Source organism: Budorcas taxicolor, chromosome 3 (genome assembly GCF_023091745.1).
Source record: "Budorcas taxicolor isolate Tak-1 chromosome 3, Takin1.1, whole genome shotgun sequence".
Classification (NCBI taxonomy): Eukaryota; Metazoa; Chordata; class Mammalia; order Artiodactyla; family Bovidae; genus Budorcas; species Budorcas taxicolor.
This window is the reverse complement of record NC_068912.1, coordinates 110,949,771-110,967,209: the sequence shown is the minus strand read 5'-3', so window position 1 is coordinate 110,967,209 and position 17,439 is coordinate 110,949,771. Positions and strand designations below refer to the sequence as shown.

At 48.1% G+C, this 17,439-nt stretch overlaps 1 protein-coding gene across 1 annotated transcript in view; it reads right to left on the bottom strand.

The window, feature by feature from the left end:
* Positions 1–285: 285 nt before the first annotated feature.
* The window catches only part of DLGAP3 (DLG associated protein 3), a 38,136-nt gene continuing 20,982 nt past the window's right edge, over positions 286–17,439 (bottom strand). Inside the window, exons 7-10 of the mRNA XM_052637190.1 lie at positions 2,660–3,144; positions 1,614–1,705; positions 1,210–1,353; positions 286–504 (exon numbers count right to left, since the gene is read on the bottom strand). Coding sequence (XP_052493150.1) covers positions 286–504; positions 1,210–1,353; positions 1,614–1,705; positions 2,660–3,144 — 940 coding nt within the window. The remainder of the gene's footprint in view (positions 505–1,209; positions 1,354–1,613; positions 1,706–2,659; positions 3,145–17,439) is intronic.

Here is a 17,439-nt window from a genome sequence, read left to right as displayed (position 1 = left end):
GCCCGTGGGGAGGAGGTGGGGACGAAGCGTCGGACCTCGAGGAAGAGGGGTCCCGGTGGGGGCACAGGGCGGAGAGGCACGGCCCCCAGCCCAGCCCGGGCGCCTTCGCGTGGGGTCAGGAAGGTAAAAAACCCACGAGCGCGTGACGGGCAGGAGGGGCCGGGGCGTGCGGTGCCGGCGGGGCGGGCGCACGGGGCGGCCCGCGTTCACAGTGACCTCGACGCTGGGTGTACAGTACGGGTAGAAAACCGCGGGCCCGGGCCCGGGCTGGGCGGGCCGGGCCGGTCACAGCCTGGTCTGGGCCTCGGGGATGTAGATCTCGATGCTGTCGGCGCTCTCGGTGGCCGAGCTGTGGCGGAAGGAGGCGGCGCGCTTGGCCGCCAGGAGCCGCTTGCGCGCTTCCTGCCGCTGCCGGTCCACCGAGTCCAGGGAGCGCTCCTTCACCGGCACACCCCGGCCCCGCGAGGGCTTCTTTGGTATCGGCGGAGGGACCTTCTTCTCCTCCTGCCGGCAGAGCGGCGGCGCTTAGTTTGGGGGCGGGGTCCCGGCTGACTCCCCGCCTCGCTCCCCCTCGGCCCGAGGGGTTCACAGCGCACACCTCTGATCGTGAGCCAGGCTCTCGCGAGCACGTGCGGGCCCCCCCCCCCCAAAGCCCCAGGGGTGCCTCTTCTGCCAAGGTCAAACTCACATTTTTCATCTTTTAAAAAAAGGTGGACTCGTGCGCCCCCTGGTGAAGCCGTTTTCCACCTCTCGCATCAGAGAGAGGGTTTGCTCCCTCTCTGGAGTGGATGCTCTCCCTCCAGACCCAGGGGGAGCGCAGCTCCCCTGACCCGGGCGAGGCAATGCGGGTCACATTCCAAGGTGCTGGGCCTCATCTCTATGAAGGTCTAGTGAGATGCGGGCTGAAGGTCCCCTCCGTGCCTAGAGCCAAGCTGAGGGCAGTCTGCCATTCTCGCTCCCTCAAACTACAGCTGCAGCCACCAAAGAAAGGGGTTCTTGCAGCTCAGGCAGTGATGAGATGGTTCTTGCCTTGGAACCGAGCAGAGGGCAGTGACCCAGAGGGTGGTCGTAGAGGGTCCCCATCGCCTGTCCAGGGCTGCCTTGGCTGGCCAGGGCCTCTTCTCCTGCCCTCCTCTCCCCTGCCCACACTCTCTGGGGAAGGGCATTTCCCAGGGTCTGGGCTCTTGGCTTGAAGGGACCTCCCCCCACCTTAGGCTCCAGGAGTTTCCAGCTGTTGGCCTTGAGTTGCTGTAGCTCCAGGAACTTGAGGGTCACATCCTCGATAGAGAGCTGCAGGAGGTCCCAGAAACCCGCCAGGTCCTGGAAGGTGGGCACAGGGAACGCAGTGGGGTCCTGCAGTGGAAGGAGTCAAGGGGAAGCAGCCAGTCAGAGAGGCCTGAGCCCCAGCCAGGGCCTGAGAAAGCCCCACCCCACCCTCACTGTCCAGTTCAATCTGGGAGAGTGGAGTGGGGACCCGGAGGCAGGGAGACAAGAAAGAGCCCAAACCTCTCCATCATGGGCACAAACACCTGTCCTCACTTCCAGGCATCCACACGCTCTGGTCATCTACCAGGCACACACACCTGGTGGGCTCTATGCCCACGAGCACTCACCATGCTTTGCTGACACAGCCGGAAGAACTGCTGAACCTTTTGGGACAGGAGAAGTTGTGTGCTGCCCACGGCACTGCGGATTTTCTCCAGGACTGGAGAGCAAAAGGAGATGGGGGAGGGGAATGATGCCTCTCCTTCCCCTGCCTCCAGGAAGTCTGCCTAGGATGACTCTGACCCCTCTTGTTATCTGGTACCATCCATCTGTCAGTCTCCTCCGGCCCCTCCCTGTCCCATATACTCAAGATACTAACAAGCAATTCCTGCCCCACTTCACCAAGAAGACTGACTCCCCAGACACTGATGTTTCTTGCATCATATGATCTACATTTCTTGACTGGTTATCTTCCTGTGTCCTCTTCCCTTCCATTTCAGAGGACAGGTGGAAATCAGTACCAGTCCAGCCCTACAGCCTTAGCCAGCCAGGCACTAGCTCAGTGACGCCTCGCTGGCAGAACTTTGTCACCCATCAGCATGTGAGTCCTTGGCTCACTGAGAATTACCAAAGAATGAATTACCAAATTACCAAACGTCCCTGACTCATCTTCTAGTCATGATCCTATCAGCTTGGGGGTTCAGTGGTAAACCTTTGTCTCCCCTCACACTGGACCTGCGGGCCTCTCTGGCAGGACCATGTCTTCCTGGCTGAGTCTCCTTCTCCCAGGCCACAGACAAGAGCTGACCCACACACCGCCTCCCCCTCTGCCTGAAGTCCTGCTCTCACACCTGGATCAGACCTGGATTCCCAGCCAGCCCAGGTGGGAATAGGGGCTCCTGGAGTCTCCATGGCCTTGGGCTGGTGGCTACCTCCTAGAAAGTCCAGCCCTTTCACCCACTCACTTTCCCCAGTCCTAGCTCTGGCCTCCGAAGCTGCTCGCGCTTCCTTCCAGGAGCTCCCAGCATGCTGCCAGTGGGAGCCACCAAGGCCTGGGGTCACGCCGCCAAACTGTGAGAAAGGCACAGTCGCGCCCAAGGTCCTCTCCTATCCCACCACATCCCCGGCCACCGCCAGGCGCCGTGCCTCGGGCGCCCAGAGTCCCCGCACTCACTCTCCTCCGGCAGCTCATAGTCCTCCGCCTCGCGCTCCATCTGCTGGCACCAGTGCTCCAGCTTCTCCACCTCCGCCCTCAGCATCTTGATGAACCACTCGCCATCCCGTGGGCAGGGGGACGTGCGGCCTGAGTCCGGGAGGCTACGTGAGCCGCGCTCCATCCAGGAGTCACGGCGCCCGGACCCGGGGCCGGGGGTAGGGGCAGGGGCAGGGCCGGGCGACCCATCGGTGGCCGGCGGCTCGTACGGCAGTGGGTAGCCCTCGCGGTAGGCCCACTGGCCCTGCGTGTGGACCGTGCGGAAGACTGAGTAGGTGGGGGCCCGGGGCCCGGGCTGGGGCTCAGAGGCGTGCCTCTGGAAGGAGCGTCCGAACTGCAGAGCCTTATCTTCTGTGGCCACGGCGGCCAGGCCGGCCAGGCCCTCCAGCTCCAGGTCAGCCTGCACGCCGGCTGTCACACTGTTGGAGCGTTTGAACCTCGCCCGCCTGGTGAGAGAGGTGGCAGTCATCCCTGCCCCTGCCCAGTCTCACCCCAGCCCTCACCTGCACCCCAGGCCAAAAGGACAAGGAATGAGACAGGAAGCCTACAAAGTGATGGACAGTCATCCACCACCTTTAAACGGATCGGTCCTCACCACGGGTGAGCACATAATATACCTAACTGCTGCACCGGTTCTGGACAGGGGTGATGGTCAAAACATTAAACCACGCACACTCGATGGGCAGAGCAGAGGCTGGCATATACCCATCAGACAAGACACAGCCAAAGTGCTAGGGCGTCATCCTGCAGAAGCTGGGTTGAGGGGTGGACCAGAGGTGCCCCAGGAGTGGGTCTGTCCACAACCACAGAAGTATCTCAGCATTTTAACACTGTGTCTTTGCTAATTTATACCAGCTGTATGGGTATGTCCTTACCTCTATGGAGAGACAAATCAGCTCTGGCCCAGAGAGGCCCACAGTCACCCAGCTGCGAAACAGCAGAGCCAGAATGTGGACCCAGGGCTGCCACTCTCCACAGCCCAAGAACTCCCCACCACACCAGCTGCTAGAACATCAGGAAGAACTGTCTTAGAGCAGCTGGGGGAAGGGGGTTGGGCTGCAGCTGGGAGGACTTCTCCTCTAGGGACCCCATGGCTCAGCACAGAGCCGGGCCAGACAGTCAGCGGGTGCCAAGAGAGCTGAATTAAGTTGCTGACAGGAATGACACAGGGCCTGGAAATTTCTTGTCTTTGAGTTAATAATATGCAAATCATATGCAAAACAGAGTCAGTTGGCCTTGTTCTCCCCTCCCCACCCCCCCAGCTGACTGAGTTCAGTCAGAGTGAGGGCTCTTTTCTATGAAGAAGTCACTTCTCCCGAGGGGCATGAGGTTCGGGGTCAGACAACACTTAAAGAAGTGAGAGTCAGGAGATGCGGGGGTGGCAAGGAGAGATGAACAGAAGTTTGCGGTCTGGAAATTCAAGGAGCAGGCAAGAAAAGCCCATGTGTCCTAAGCTCCCTCCACTCTCACGGTCAGAAGAAAAAGGGGGTTGGGAGCTAGGTTTAGGGGCTCCTCCGCTTCCTGGGAGACTCCCACAACCCCCACAACTTCAGCCCTCCTCTTGCTGCCCAGGACTTCTTTCCCTGCCTGCTTCGCCTGCCTGCTTCCCTCCAGCTGGCGGGCTGCCTGCTGGGAGCCTGTTGCCATAGAAACCAGGCCCGGAAGGATGCGGCAGGACCCAGGAAAGAGAGATGCACTCGTGTGCAGTCTCCAACCAGCCCTATGTTCCAACCCCCACCCAGAGAGAAAGAAAACAGGAACAGATCCACGTTGCATCCCACATGGTCTTCACCTTGCCACCTGCCCTGTCTTGCCCTGGTCAAGATTTGCATCACTCACCGTGACTACTGGATCGGCCTCCTTTTAGACACAACTGCCTCCACTCAGCACAGCAGAGAAAAGCACAGAACTAGAAGGCAGACCTGAGCTCTAATGCTGGCCTTGAGGCTATGTGCCTTTGGGAAGTCACTCACCTTCCACCTGGACCATTCAGTACCTGCATATACATATGTGTGTGTGTGTATAAATACATTATATGATATATATGAATATATATTACATACAAACACACACATATATGATATAAAATGATAGGAATGGACCAGTACATTGCCAAGGTACCTCGTTTCTCTAACATTATACTTTGCAGGTGGGGGATGAGTGTGATTGGCAAGGGAGATTGAGAGAGACAAACTTCCAGCTACAAAATATTATAAATAACTCGCAGGGGTGAAATGTACAGCATGAGTAATATAGTCAGTACTACTGGAGTAACTTTATATGGTGACAGATGGTAACTAGACTTATCGTGGTGACCACTGCAATATGTGTATATATATATATATATACACACACACATACATACATACACATATATATAGTGTATGGAAATACTGAATTTTTAAATAAAATTATAATTTAAAAAATTATATCATATACAATTATACCTATGCATATTTTAGGATCTGGGGCCCAACTTTCCCTCACCAATCCACCCAGGACTAGAACAGTCTTTCTTTCTTTCTTTCTTTCTTTAATACTTATTTACTTATTTGGCTGTGCTGGGTCTTAGTCAAGGCACAAGGGATCTTTATTCTGAAGTGCAGGATCTTTAGTTGTGGCATGAGAACTCAGTTGCAGCATGTGGGATCTATTAGTAGTTCCCCGACCAAGGATTGAACCTGGGCCCCCAGCATGGGGAGTGCAAAGTCTTAGCCACTGGACCACCAGCGAAGTCCCTGGAGTAGTCTTTCTGAAGTTGACCTCCGCCCAGCTCCTTCCCCTGCTCAAAACCCTTTCATTGCTCCCCACTGCCACGAAGATAGAGTCCAGGCTTCCTGTGCTGATGTTTACTCTGGATGCAGCTCCCTCTAATCTCATCCAGCCTGCACCCTCTTTGCTCCCCGAGTAGATTCTCAGGGCCCTGACTTTAGCCCCTGTGCTTGCTATTCCCCCACTTGAAAGGGCCTTCCTCCTCCTCACTGCCTGCTGGTTCCTTGCTCAAGTGCCCTCTTCGGTGAGCCTTCCCTAGACCATCCGCAGACCATTTCTCCCTCAGCGGTCTTCTTGCACATGGAGGCAGTCCCACTCTTTAGCACTTCCCAGGTGGCTCAGTGGGCAAAGAATCCGCCTGCAGAGCAGGAGACACAGGTTCCATCGCTGGGTCAGGAAAATGCCCTGGAGAAAGGCATGGTAACTCACTTCGGTATTCGTGCCTGGGGAATCCCATGGACAGAGGAGCTTGCTGGGCTGCAGTCCATGGGGTGGCAAGGAGTCAGACAGGCCTGAGCACTCATGCAGGCCGCTGTTTGGTTCCGTTTCTCTGTTTCTGGTGAGAGTTTCGTGTGTCTAACTGAACCGTTAGGATGTCCTTTGGCTTCCTTTGAATATTTTTGTGCTTTGTGCTCCAGTTAGTCTCTGGCTCCTTCAGGGCTCCAGCAATTGCAAACCACTCTGGGAAAGGTGGGGCTTGGCCCAGTAAACACATTAGTGAAGATATGCCTCCCCTATTTGCTTTCCTGTTACCCCCACGAAGCATGGACCTGTCCTTTGGTATCACTGGGTCTGTGCCTTTCACTCTCCTCTGAGAGGTCCTGAGAAGATCATTCCGTGTCTTGATGGAAATAGGCCACATAGTCTGGAACTTCAGAAGCCTGAGTGCTCCAGGCTTCATGGTTCTCAAGTCAGTACCTCAAGGAGCTCTCTCATCGTGTCTACTTGAAGGAAGACCAAAGAAATTGAGGAGCTTATAGGATTACTGGAAACACAATCTTTACCAACACGTCCAGCCAGGAGCCAGAGATTTGCACAGCGCAAGCAGGAACTGGTCATCCTTGAGCAAGTGGCACTTAAAACTAGCAGTGTGGGATTTCCCTGGTGGTCCGATGGTTAAGAATTTGCCTGCCAGTGCAGGTGTTTGATCCCTGGTCCAGAAAGATTCCGCATGCCGTGGGACAACTAAGCCCAGGCACCACAACTACTGAGCCCGGGTGCCTAGGACCTGTGCTCCGAAGCAAGAGAAGTCACCGCGATGAGAACCCCGGGCACATCAACCAGAGAGTCGCCCCCGCGTGCCGCAGCTAGAGAAAACCTGCTCGCAGCAACAGAGACCCAGCGCAGCCAAAAATAAATAAATGATTTTAAAAATAAATAAAACTAGCAATGTGGGATAAGATTACCCAAGAAAAGAGCAATGGAACAAAGATGCAAAGTCCTGGGAACACAGACATTGCAGGGACTGGTAGAGACAGTGTAGCCCCAGATGTGTCTAAGCCAGAGAAGAAAAGGAAGAAAATCAAGAGAAAGTCACCTAAAAGCAGACAGGAGACCAAACAAAGTGGGGAGTCCCCCAAAAAAGGGTCTCAAGAGGGAATGAGCAGCCAACTGGAAAATGCAACCAACTGAGAATGAAAGGTGTCCACTGACTTGGTAACATGGAAGCCACTTGTGATCAGGGCAAGAGCCAGTTGGATGGAGTATGAGCAAGAGGCAGAGGCAGGGGCTGTGAGAAGGGGTGCATGCTTGACTGCTCACTCACGTCCGACTCTTTGCGACCCTATGGACTGTAGCCTGCCAGGCTCCTCTGTCCCTGGGATTCCCCAGGCAGGAGGTGGCGAAAACTAGGCGAGACAATGGGCTTCCCCGGTGGCTCAGCAGTAAAGAATCCGTCTGCAATTCAGGAGACACGGTTCCATCCCCATGTCGGGAAGATCCCCTGGAGAAGGACATGGTAACCCGCTCCACTATTCTTGCCTGGGAAATCCCATGGACAGAGGAGCCTGGTGGGCTACAATCCATGGGGTCGCAAAGAGTCAGACAGGACTTAGCGACTAAACCACCACCACCACCATCAGGCAAGACAACTCTTCCAAAGAGCCTGGTAGAGAAGGAAGGAGGAGAGAAGGCAAAGTACTTTTAAGGAAGGGATAATATGATTATCTGGCAATTATCTCTCAATAGGACTGGGAGGAGGGACATTTTGTTGAGGATGGTTCTCACATGCTATATCCCTAAGGGGCAGGCAGAATAATGGCCCCCCAAAGAAGTCCATGTCCCAATTCCCACAACCTGTGAATATGTTACCTTCCACAGCAAAAAAGACTTTGCAGAAAAGACCACATCAAGGATCTTGAGATCCTGCACTATCCAGTTGTGTACATTGTAGTCAAAAGAGTCCTTATCAGTGAAAGAGGGGAGCAGGAAAGTCAGGATCAGAGAAGGCAATGGGGCAACAGGATCAAGGCTGGAATGGCATCGTGTGAGGACTCTGTCCGCCACTGTTGGCTCTGAAACCAGAAATGGGCTACAAGCCAAGGAATGCAGACAGCCTCTCTAAACTGCGAAAGGTGACAAAATAGATGCTTGCCAGAGACTCCAGAAGGGATCAGTCCTGCCAACACCTTGATTTTAGCCCAGTGAAACCCAGTTCAGACTTCCAACCTCTAGAAATGTAAAATCATAAAGATGGAGTATTAGATGCTGCTAAATTTGTGACTATATATCCTATCAGCAACAGGTAACAATGCAATTTGTAAAGAGAAGTCAACTGAAGCTAGAGGAGAGAAAGGCAGTAATCCAAGGACCAGATATAAGGGGAATAAATAAAAACGAACATCCTCTAAGCAGTTAGCATGTGCTAAAGCACTTTATATGCTTTAATCAATATGCTCAATCATCACATTAGTATCACCCCTACTTACAGGTGAGAAAACTGACTTACAGAAGCTTAGTGACTTCCTAAGACCCGATAGTATCAATTTAGGGCAGTCTGTCCACAGTGGCCAACTCTTAAACCATGACACTCCACTGCCTCCCTAGGACTGAGGGAGAGGGCAGCTTTAACCAGAAAGGCAGATACCTCAACCCCTGAGGCCAGACTGTGGGAGGAGGCAAGGGAAGAGATGCAAGCTAGAGATTGGTCCAGAAGTGGAAAGAGATCCCACCAGATGACCTCAATTGTTACAATAAAATATGCTGGGAGGGGACTTCACTGGTGGCCCAGTGAAGACTCCACACTTTAACTACAGATGGCACGGGTTTGACCCCTGGTCAGGGAACTAAGATCCCACTTGCCGCAAGGCATGGCCAAAAAATAAAATATAAATTAAAAAAAATAATAAAGTAAGCAGGGCAGTTGTCTGCTGGAGATCAGGGGCTAAGGAGGCTGGGGGAGGAAATGAGAATGAACAGCTTTTGAGGAGGCAGGCGAGCAGAGTGGTTAAGCATGTCTATTTTGGAGCCAGACGGCCTGGGTCCAAAGCCCAGCTCTATGGTTTGTGCCTCAGTTTCCGTATCTGTAAATGAGAGTGATAACAGTACTGTTATGATAAATCTGAAAAACTTAACCACACCTGGCCTGCCCATTGCAAATGTTAGCTATTATATGGTAAGGCAGGAAGACTTGTAGCTTGCACTGAAAAGAAAGGGAGGTGAACAAATGAAATAATGGGAGTGTAGCACTGAGAACCCAGCCAGACCATTGTAGTTACTGATTATCATGATTGCTTTTGATCATTTCCATCTGTTCTCCCACAGCACTCTGAATAAAACCTCTTTTATACTCCATATCACACTGCATTATAGTTGCGTATTTGTCTGTCTCCCTTATTAAATTGGGCAGTTCCTCAAATAAACGTTGCTTGAGTGGTAGATTGGTTGGTTGGTTGGTTGGTTGGTTGGAAGGATGGCAGAGACTACGAATCATCCTTCAACATCCATTGCTCTTCTCCCTTAATTATAGAATCCCACAGTTTTAAGTTAGACACATGGCCACTTCAAATAAAGATTCTTTTACCAATTCCCCCTTGCAGCCAGGTGCAGCATGCGGTGAAGTTGTAGCTGAGGGGATATAAGCAGAAGTAGAATGTGCAACTTTCAGAAAATGTTCCTAAAGGGAAAGGGTATGCCCTTCTTTGTTCCTTCTTCCTCCCTGCTGCCCAGAATGCAGACACAATGGCCGGACCCCAAGCAGCCAGTTTGGACCATGGGATGGAAGCCAAGGACTGAGGACGGAGGAGCAGTAAGGTAAAAGAAGACTGGGTGCTGCCACTGTGTAGCACCTGCCAGCCCTCAACTGACTCTCTGGACTTCTAGGCACGAGGGAAATAAACTTCTGTCACATTTGAGTCACTGTCATTTAGGGATTTTCTGTAACTCACAGCCAAACCTAATCCTAACTCAAAAAGATCCATTTTCAGGGCACTAAAGTGCAGGGCTTATGCCCCTATTTAGTTTTGGATCTGGCAGTATTTGCTGCAGTCTTCACCAACAGCTGCAAACACAGGATAGAAATTGGCTTCAGTTATGAATCACCATTAACTCATAACAATGCCTTTCACAATATTTTCTCCCCAAGCCTTTTAACAAGGTTGAGGAGGCCTTCTCCCCTCAAGTCCTTTCGAATGACAATGCTCACATTCCTGATGCTTCTGGAAGTTGTTATCATGGTTACTTCCGGGAGATGTTTCTACTGTGATTCTCTAAGGGATAACAAAAGGCTCTGGGAAGAAACTGGCTTATCCCAAGAGATGCACTGTCCAAGGAATGCTCAACATTCTAGGAGTTGTCAAGTGGTTTGGCTAGGAGTATTTGGCAGCAGACTGGAAGGGGTGGGAGGGAAAATGGGCCTGGAGATTTCAGCAAGGCTCAGCCATTGTACCAGCTCCCTCTCTGACAAAGCATCCAAGAGCTTAAACATATAATCAATCAGGGATTCCCGGGTCCACCATCCCTAGCCTGGGGGCTGTCTCCCTACCCCCACCCAAGTGGGGCTAGGATGGGAGACTGAGGAAGAATCATGACCATCTTGGAGCTGACAGCAGAGGACTAGAGGTGGTGTCCACCCCCCAGTCTTGTGGCCAGTCAGCAACTCACTGCTTCTGCAGGACTGCTCTTGGAATATAACATCATGAGGACGGACGCATCCTGTTCTTTCAGCACATGCCCTTCACAAGTCCCAGTGCCAGAAATGACCGTGATGCTAAGCAAGGGGTGGACTTCTTGCACAGAGTCCTCCATGTATCCCTAAGTGGGCATTTGGATCTAAGCAGGGTTGTCAGATAAAATACTACAGGCCTCTCAGTTAAATTTTAATTTCAAATAAATAACAGCTAATTTTTTTGTATATGTCTCAAGTACTCTTTGGGAAATACTTTTACTAAAAATAATTCATTGCTTATCTGATAATCAAATTTAATTGGCTGGTATAGTGTTTTCTACTCATGTTTTTTGTTTTGTTTTTGCTAAATTTGAGATTTAAGATAAGATCTTAGTGGGAGAGATCTAGACGTGGAAGCTACAAGGGGATCTCATGATTGGAGAGAGTCGGAAGTAAAAATCACATGGTTTCGATGTTCTCAGAAGGCCCTACAAACATTCTTCTGAGATTCAGCAAGGACATTTGATGCATTCTTTTATCAAGGCCCAGAGTGTGCTGGGTCTGGAAAGACAGGTGCTGTGGGATGCTCTGAGACAGGGCTGGTAACTGTTTCTTAACTATGCTCCCTCCCTCTCTCCCACCACAGAGTCTTAGCACCTGCTGGTCCTTCTGCCGGGAATGCTCAGCTCCCACTTTTTGTTGATTTTTGCTCATCCTTCAGGTCTCCACTCAAATGTCACCTTCTCCGCAACGGGGAGTCCATGCCTGGCCCCCCGATGGGCCCAAGCCCCGTATCACACACTCTCACAGTGCATGTGCCTCTCCTCCGAGGCTCCTGCGGTGACACTTCTGCATCGCTTAGGAGATTCTTAGATTAACGCAGCAGCCAGCTTCACAGTGCAGGGTTGTGTCTGGCTGGGTCCCTCTTTGTGTCCTTGGTGCCCAGCACAAAACGTGACACAAATACCAGGGATACAACTAACGCCTGTGGACAAATGAATCTTAGGTGGAGGCATGGTGGAGATGGAACTGAAGGGGCACCAACCCCAACTCCTGTCTATCTCTAAGCCAGGCCACCACTGCTGATGAACAACAGCCAAGACCCACAGGCAACTCTCAGGTGTTACGGGCAATAAATCTGAATTTTTCACCTAACAGGTTAGCAGAGAACCCCTGCATAGCAGAAAAGGAGAAACTTTTCCTCCCCTGCCATTTTTAAAACCAAAGTACAGAGAGAGAAAGAGAGAAATACTGGGACCAGTGAGACAGGAGCAAGGATAAGAGAGTCCAGGAAAATTTGGTGGCAGCGGGTGGGGGGGAGCTAAGCCTGGATGCATGCCTAGAAAGGCTGCTGGTACTCATGGCTCACTTTTACGTACCAGTTGGGACATGGTGTGTGGTAAGTGAGACTTCGAGTGCCAGGGACATAAGGGACAGAAAGGACGGCGCAGGCGCATAACTAAGGATGCCTCCAGCAGACATGCAAGGAACCTGGCCAGAAAGATGTGCCAGATTTCTTCTCTCCCCACCTGTCACCCCCTCTGGATTCCCAGTGTGATCACCTGTCCCAAGCAATTCAGTTCCTTAGACACTGATCCAACACCATCTCCCCTCCCCAACCCACCCCTCCAAACCTCCCTGAGCACCTACATGAGGACAAGGAAGACCTCAGTCTCTACCTGTCCCCACCCTTCCTAACTTCACTCCAAATGCTTCCAAAATCAGTCCACTTCTCTATCTGCTGTTCATGGCCTAGTCCAGACAACTGATCAATGTAGTGGACTGAACCAACCACCCCCATTCACATAGAAATACTGGATCGAGCAAAGCCCCAAAGGTGGTTTTGTTACAATGCCAAGCTTGAAAATAGGAAAGAGACAACTTCAAGTATCAGAAACAAAGAAGAGATTCAAAATCTGAGTGGTGAACAGGAATCTAAGCCAAGTGAGCCACAGGAATATGGGCCAGACATATGCTAGAGGCTAGATGGTAATGCCCAGGGAGGATAAAAGGAGACACCCTGAGCCTGTGCATCCTGGGGACCTGGAAGGAGACCCCGTGAATAAAGCCAGCGGCCAGAAAAAAAAAAAAAAAGGTTGTTTCATTTACAAATGCAGACTAAAAAACTCATGTCATGATTCAGGTATGTGGCCTGGAAGCAGGATGCTGAAAAATCAGAATATCAAGGCTGCTCTGTGTGTGGGTGTGGGGTCTGAATGAGTAGTACCAGTGAAATACAGAAACCTCAAGCTGAGATATTAACTCTAAAACTGGTCCCAAGCTCAAGCAGTACTTCGGCATAAAGGGAATTGAACCCAAGAGGAAGCAGTGGGCAGTAACAAGCAATAGTGAACACATAAATTGTTAAAACATGTTTGTAAATCCAAACTATTAAACCATAAAAGACATAACAACAACTGATTTGGCAGGGTTTTTTAAAGAGGTATAATCAGAATACTAGAAAAACATAACATGGAAAATGGGAACTAAGAAGGAAATTAAAGTGTTTCAAGGTTCTTATTTTGTGCCTATTTCAAGATAGAAATACTGATTTCAGACTCTATTAGAGAAATGTGAAATTAAGTATATTGTTTGAAATCTGAGGGAAATCACTACTAAAACATATACTTCCAAACCAGTGGAGAGATGGAGGGAACAGCAGAAATAAAGTCACCTTGATCAGTTCAATAGATGGCAGAAAAGTAGGGGAGGATAAAAACAAAGAAAAAGCATGTCTGGAAGAAAATTTTCAAAGAGATGACAGAAATAAGGCCAAATGAATCAGTAATCAAAAATATATAAATGGATTAAATAGGTCTACTAAACTCTAGCCCCGTACTGCTTATGAACAGCATACCTAAAACATGAGGATACAGAGACATGAGGAGACAAAGGATGAAAAAAGATGCAGTGGAAAATTAATCAAAAGAAAGCAGACATGGCAATTAAACCAGGCAAAAGCAACTTCAAGGCAAAAACCAGCAATAAGGATGAAAAGCATCCTATTTAATGATAAAAGGGCCAACCCATCAAGAAGATACAATAATCATAAGCCTGAATACCACTGACTTAAAAAAATGCACAATGCAAGAACTGCCAGTTAAGTTTTATTTGGGGCAAAATGAGGACTGCAGCCTGGGAGATACAACCTCAAACAGCTTTGAGAAACTGCTCCAGAGAGGTAAGGGGGAAGGACAGCATACACGTGATTTTGGTAAAGGGGGAGTACGTACAATCAAGCACATTCTTTTGTAGAAAGTTTCTGCTGAGAAACAATTGTCACCATGAAGGATTTTAGTGCTTTTCTAGATATGATGAGATACAAGAATTGGGCTCATAGAAATAGCTCCTGAGAATATCTGACTATCTGAAGATCTGTCCTGCCAGCTTTCCCTCAGAATGCCCCATTTCTGCTCTCCATCCTGAGCTCCCTCGTGGGTGTCGGAGGTGCTGTTGCAGCAACAGCACGTGATGTAATCCTCGCAGAGGGGGATGGCAAGCACCCACGGCAAGTGCCAATTTGTGGTCGACAATACTAAATAGCATTCTTTCAAATTAAAGAAAATGATTAATGAAATTCCCAGGGGAAACAGCACATGCATAATCATGGTAAGACATTTTTAACACACCTGTCTCATAACTGTTAAACATCCAAAAACCAAAGGTAAACATTTGAAAATGTAATTTCTAAGTCTGACTACATATATGTGTATGATGAAGAAGCCCTGACAAATTCCAAGGAATAAATATCATACAGAGTGCATTCTATAACCACAGTGTAGCAAATCTAGAAATTGAGAATGAAAAGGAGCCCTGCGCACACACACACACACACACACACACACACACACACACAAATACATTTGGAAATCTTTAAAAAATTCTTCTAAATAATTTACAAGTTAAAAAAGAAATTATGATGAAAGTTACAAACTAGTTAGAGCTGAACAATGAAAACACTGCGTCCCAAAACTGATGAGATACAGATACAGCAATGTAGTTAGAAGCGAATGGATAGCCTTAAAAACACATTAGAAAATAAGAAATAGGTGTTGGGAGGCTGAAAATAAACAAACATGGTAAAAGAAAGAAAATAATAACACAAAAGTAGTAGTTTCAAAAGGAAATATTAAAGGTAAAAGAGAAACAACAGAGACACGTATCCAAACCAAAAGCTAGGTTTTTTTTTTTAAGACTAATAAAGGACAATTTTTAAAAATATATTAAAAATAATAAAATATACAAACTTTGGGCAAAAAGAGTCAAGAAAGAGAGGTAGGGTATAAATATGTGGTATTAGGATTAAGAATGAGGCACAGCTTATAAATATGTTAAAATTTTATAAAATTATCATACTATCAGAATATTTATACCAAAAATTGTGAAAACTATAAATTCTTGTTATATGGCCCATGTTTTAGAAGCACATGAGTCACCAAAATTGACTCAAGAAGAAAAATAAAACCAGAATAGATCAATAACTGCTAAAGAAACTGAAGCTGTAGTTCGAAGTTTCTCCTATCCTAGAGAGGCATCAGGCCCAGACAGCTTTATAGGCAGCCTTTACCAAAACTTGAAGGAAGAGATAACCCTTATTTTACACAAATTGTTTCAAAGAACAGAAACACAGAGAACACTACCAAGCTCATTTTCAGAGTCGAGCATAACCTTAATGCCTGAACTAAATAACAACAATCAAAACAAAATTGTAGGCCAATATCATTTATGAACATAAATATAAAAATCTTAAATAAAGTAAAAGCTATTCAAAAATCCAGCAATGTCTATGAAAATAATACCACAAGACTGTGACAAGAACTGTTAGAGTTCCATACACTCATTCCATATACTCATACTTCCATATACTCATTCCATATACTCATACTTCCATATACTCGTTCCATATACTCATACTTCCATATACTCATTCCATATACTCATACTTCCATATACTCGTTCCGTATACTCATACTTCCATATACTCATTCCATATACTCATTTTCTCTTTGTCTGCAGCAATAAGAACCCTAATTTTCAGCTCTGCTCATTGCACTTTGCTTCCCAATGAAAGACTATTCCACAGCCAACCTTGCAGCCAGATGCCACCATGGAATGAAGCTTTAGCCAATGTGATGTGTGAAAGTGCTGTCTGTAACTTTTAGGAACTCTCTTAAAAAGGAGGGATGCATCCTCCTCCTCTCTTCCTCCTTGGTACAGCTCAGAATGCAGACAGGAGAGCTAGGGTTTAATCATCAGCTTCTTGGATATGATTGTTATACAAAGCATGGAAGATCAGCAAGATAAGCGGAGTCTGGGGTCCTGACACTGAACTTCTACATCCAGGCTTTTTATTTGTTTGTGTGCATGCTAAGTCACTTCAGTCATATCCAACTCTTTGTGACCCCATGGACTGTAGCCTGCCAGGCTCATCTATCCATGGGATTCTCCAGGCAAGAATACTGGAGTAGGTTGCCATGCCCTTCTCCAAGGCATCTTTCCAACCCAGGGATGGAACCTGCATCTTCCTGCAGCTTTAGTGAGAGAGAAATATACTGAAGACACTACTGAGTCCCTGTCTGCTGAAAGTGAAAGTCGCTCAGTCATGTCTGACTCTTTGCTACCCCATGGACTATATAGTCCATGGAATTCTCCAGGCCAGAATACTGGAGTGGGTAGCCTTTCCCTTCTCCAAGGGATCTTCCCAACCCAGGGATCAAACTCAGGTCTCCTGCATTGCGGGCAGATTCTTTACCAGCTGAGCCACAAGGGAAGCCCAAGAACACTGGAGTGAGTAGGCCCTGTTTAGCCAAACTTAATCCAAATTGATAACGGGATCCATTGAGGTTTAACCCAGGAATGAAGGAATGGGTCAACATGGAAAATCTATCGATATAATTCAGCACATTACAGATGAAAGGAGAAAATTTAGGATCATATCTCAGTAGATTCTGGAAAAGCACTCAATAAAATTCTACTCTCATTTTTTATTGAAAAATAAAAACTCTTAGCCAGGTAGAAATAGAAAGGAATTTCCTTAACTGGTAAACGATTTCCATCAAAATCTGCAGCCAACATCATCATACATCTAAGTGGGACTTAGAAGATATTCACTAATATCAGGAATGACACAAGAATGCTACACTCAACAGTGAACTAGAAGTCCTAGTTGATACACTATTACAAGAAAAAGAGATTTTACTTTTATCTATTTACTTATTCGACTGTGCCATGCTGCTTGTGGGATCCTAGTTTCCTGACCACGGATTGAACCCACACCCTCAGCAGTGGAAATGTGGAGTCCTAACCATTAGACAGCCAGGGAATTCCAAGAAATTTTTAAAATACAGATTTAAAAGAAATATTCTCATTTGCAGAACTGACTACATTAAAAAAAAAAATCATGATTTTCAGACAAACTTTGGGTCTTAACAAGACAGAGCAGCAAGGTTGCTGAGTACAAAATCAACATGTAAAACCTAATAGTGTTCCCATACATTGGTAGTACCCAAGGATACATCTAACAGGGAAAAAAGATCCCCAACTTGAGATTGTCCACAATGCCTTCCTTCTGGATCATGAAAAAATCCTGCTTCCTAGCTTCCCCATGTCTGCCCTTACTTCCCTCAAATTAATTCTTCACTCAGCAGCTAGTGATCTTTTGTAAACATAAATTAGATCATACCACACCCCTTCTTTAACCTTTCAAAGGCCACTCATTAGTTAGAATTAAATTCCAAGGGGAGTTTAGGGAAGAATGGATACATGTATATGCGTGGCTGAGTCCCTTTGCTATTCACCTGAAACTATCACAATACTATTAATCCAGCTATCCAAGTGTCCAAGTGTTAGTCACTCAGTCGTGTCT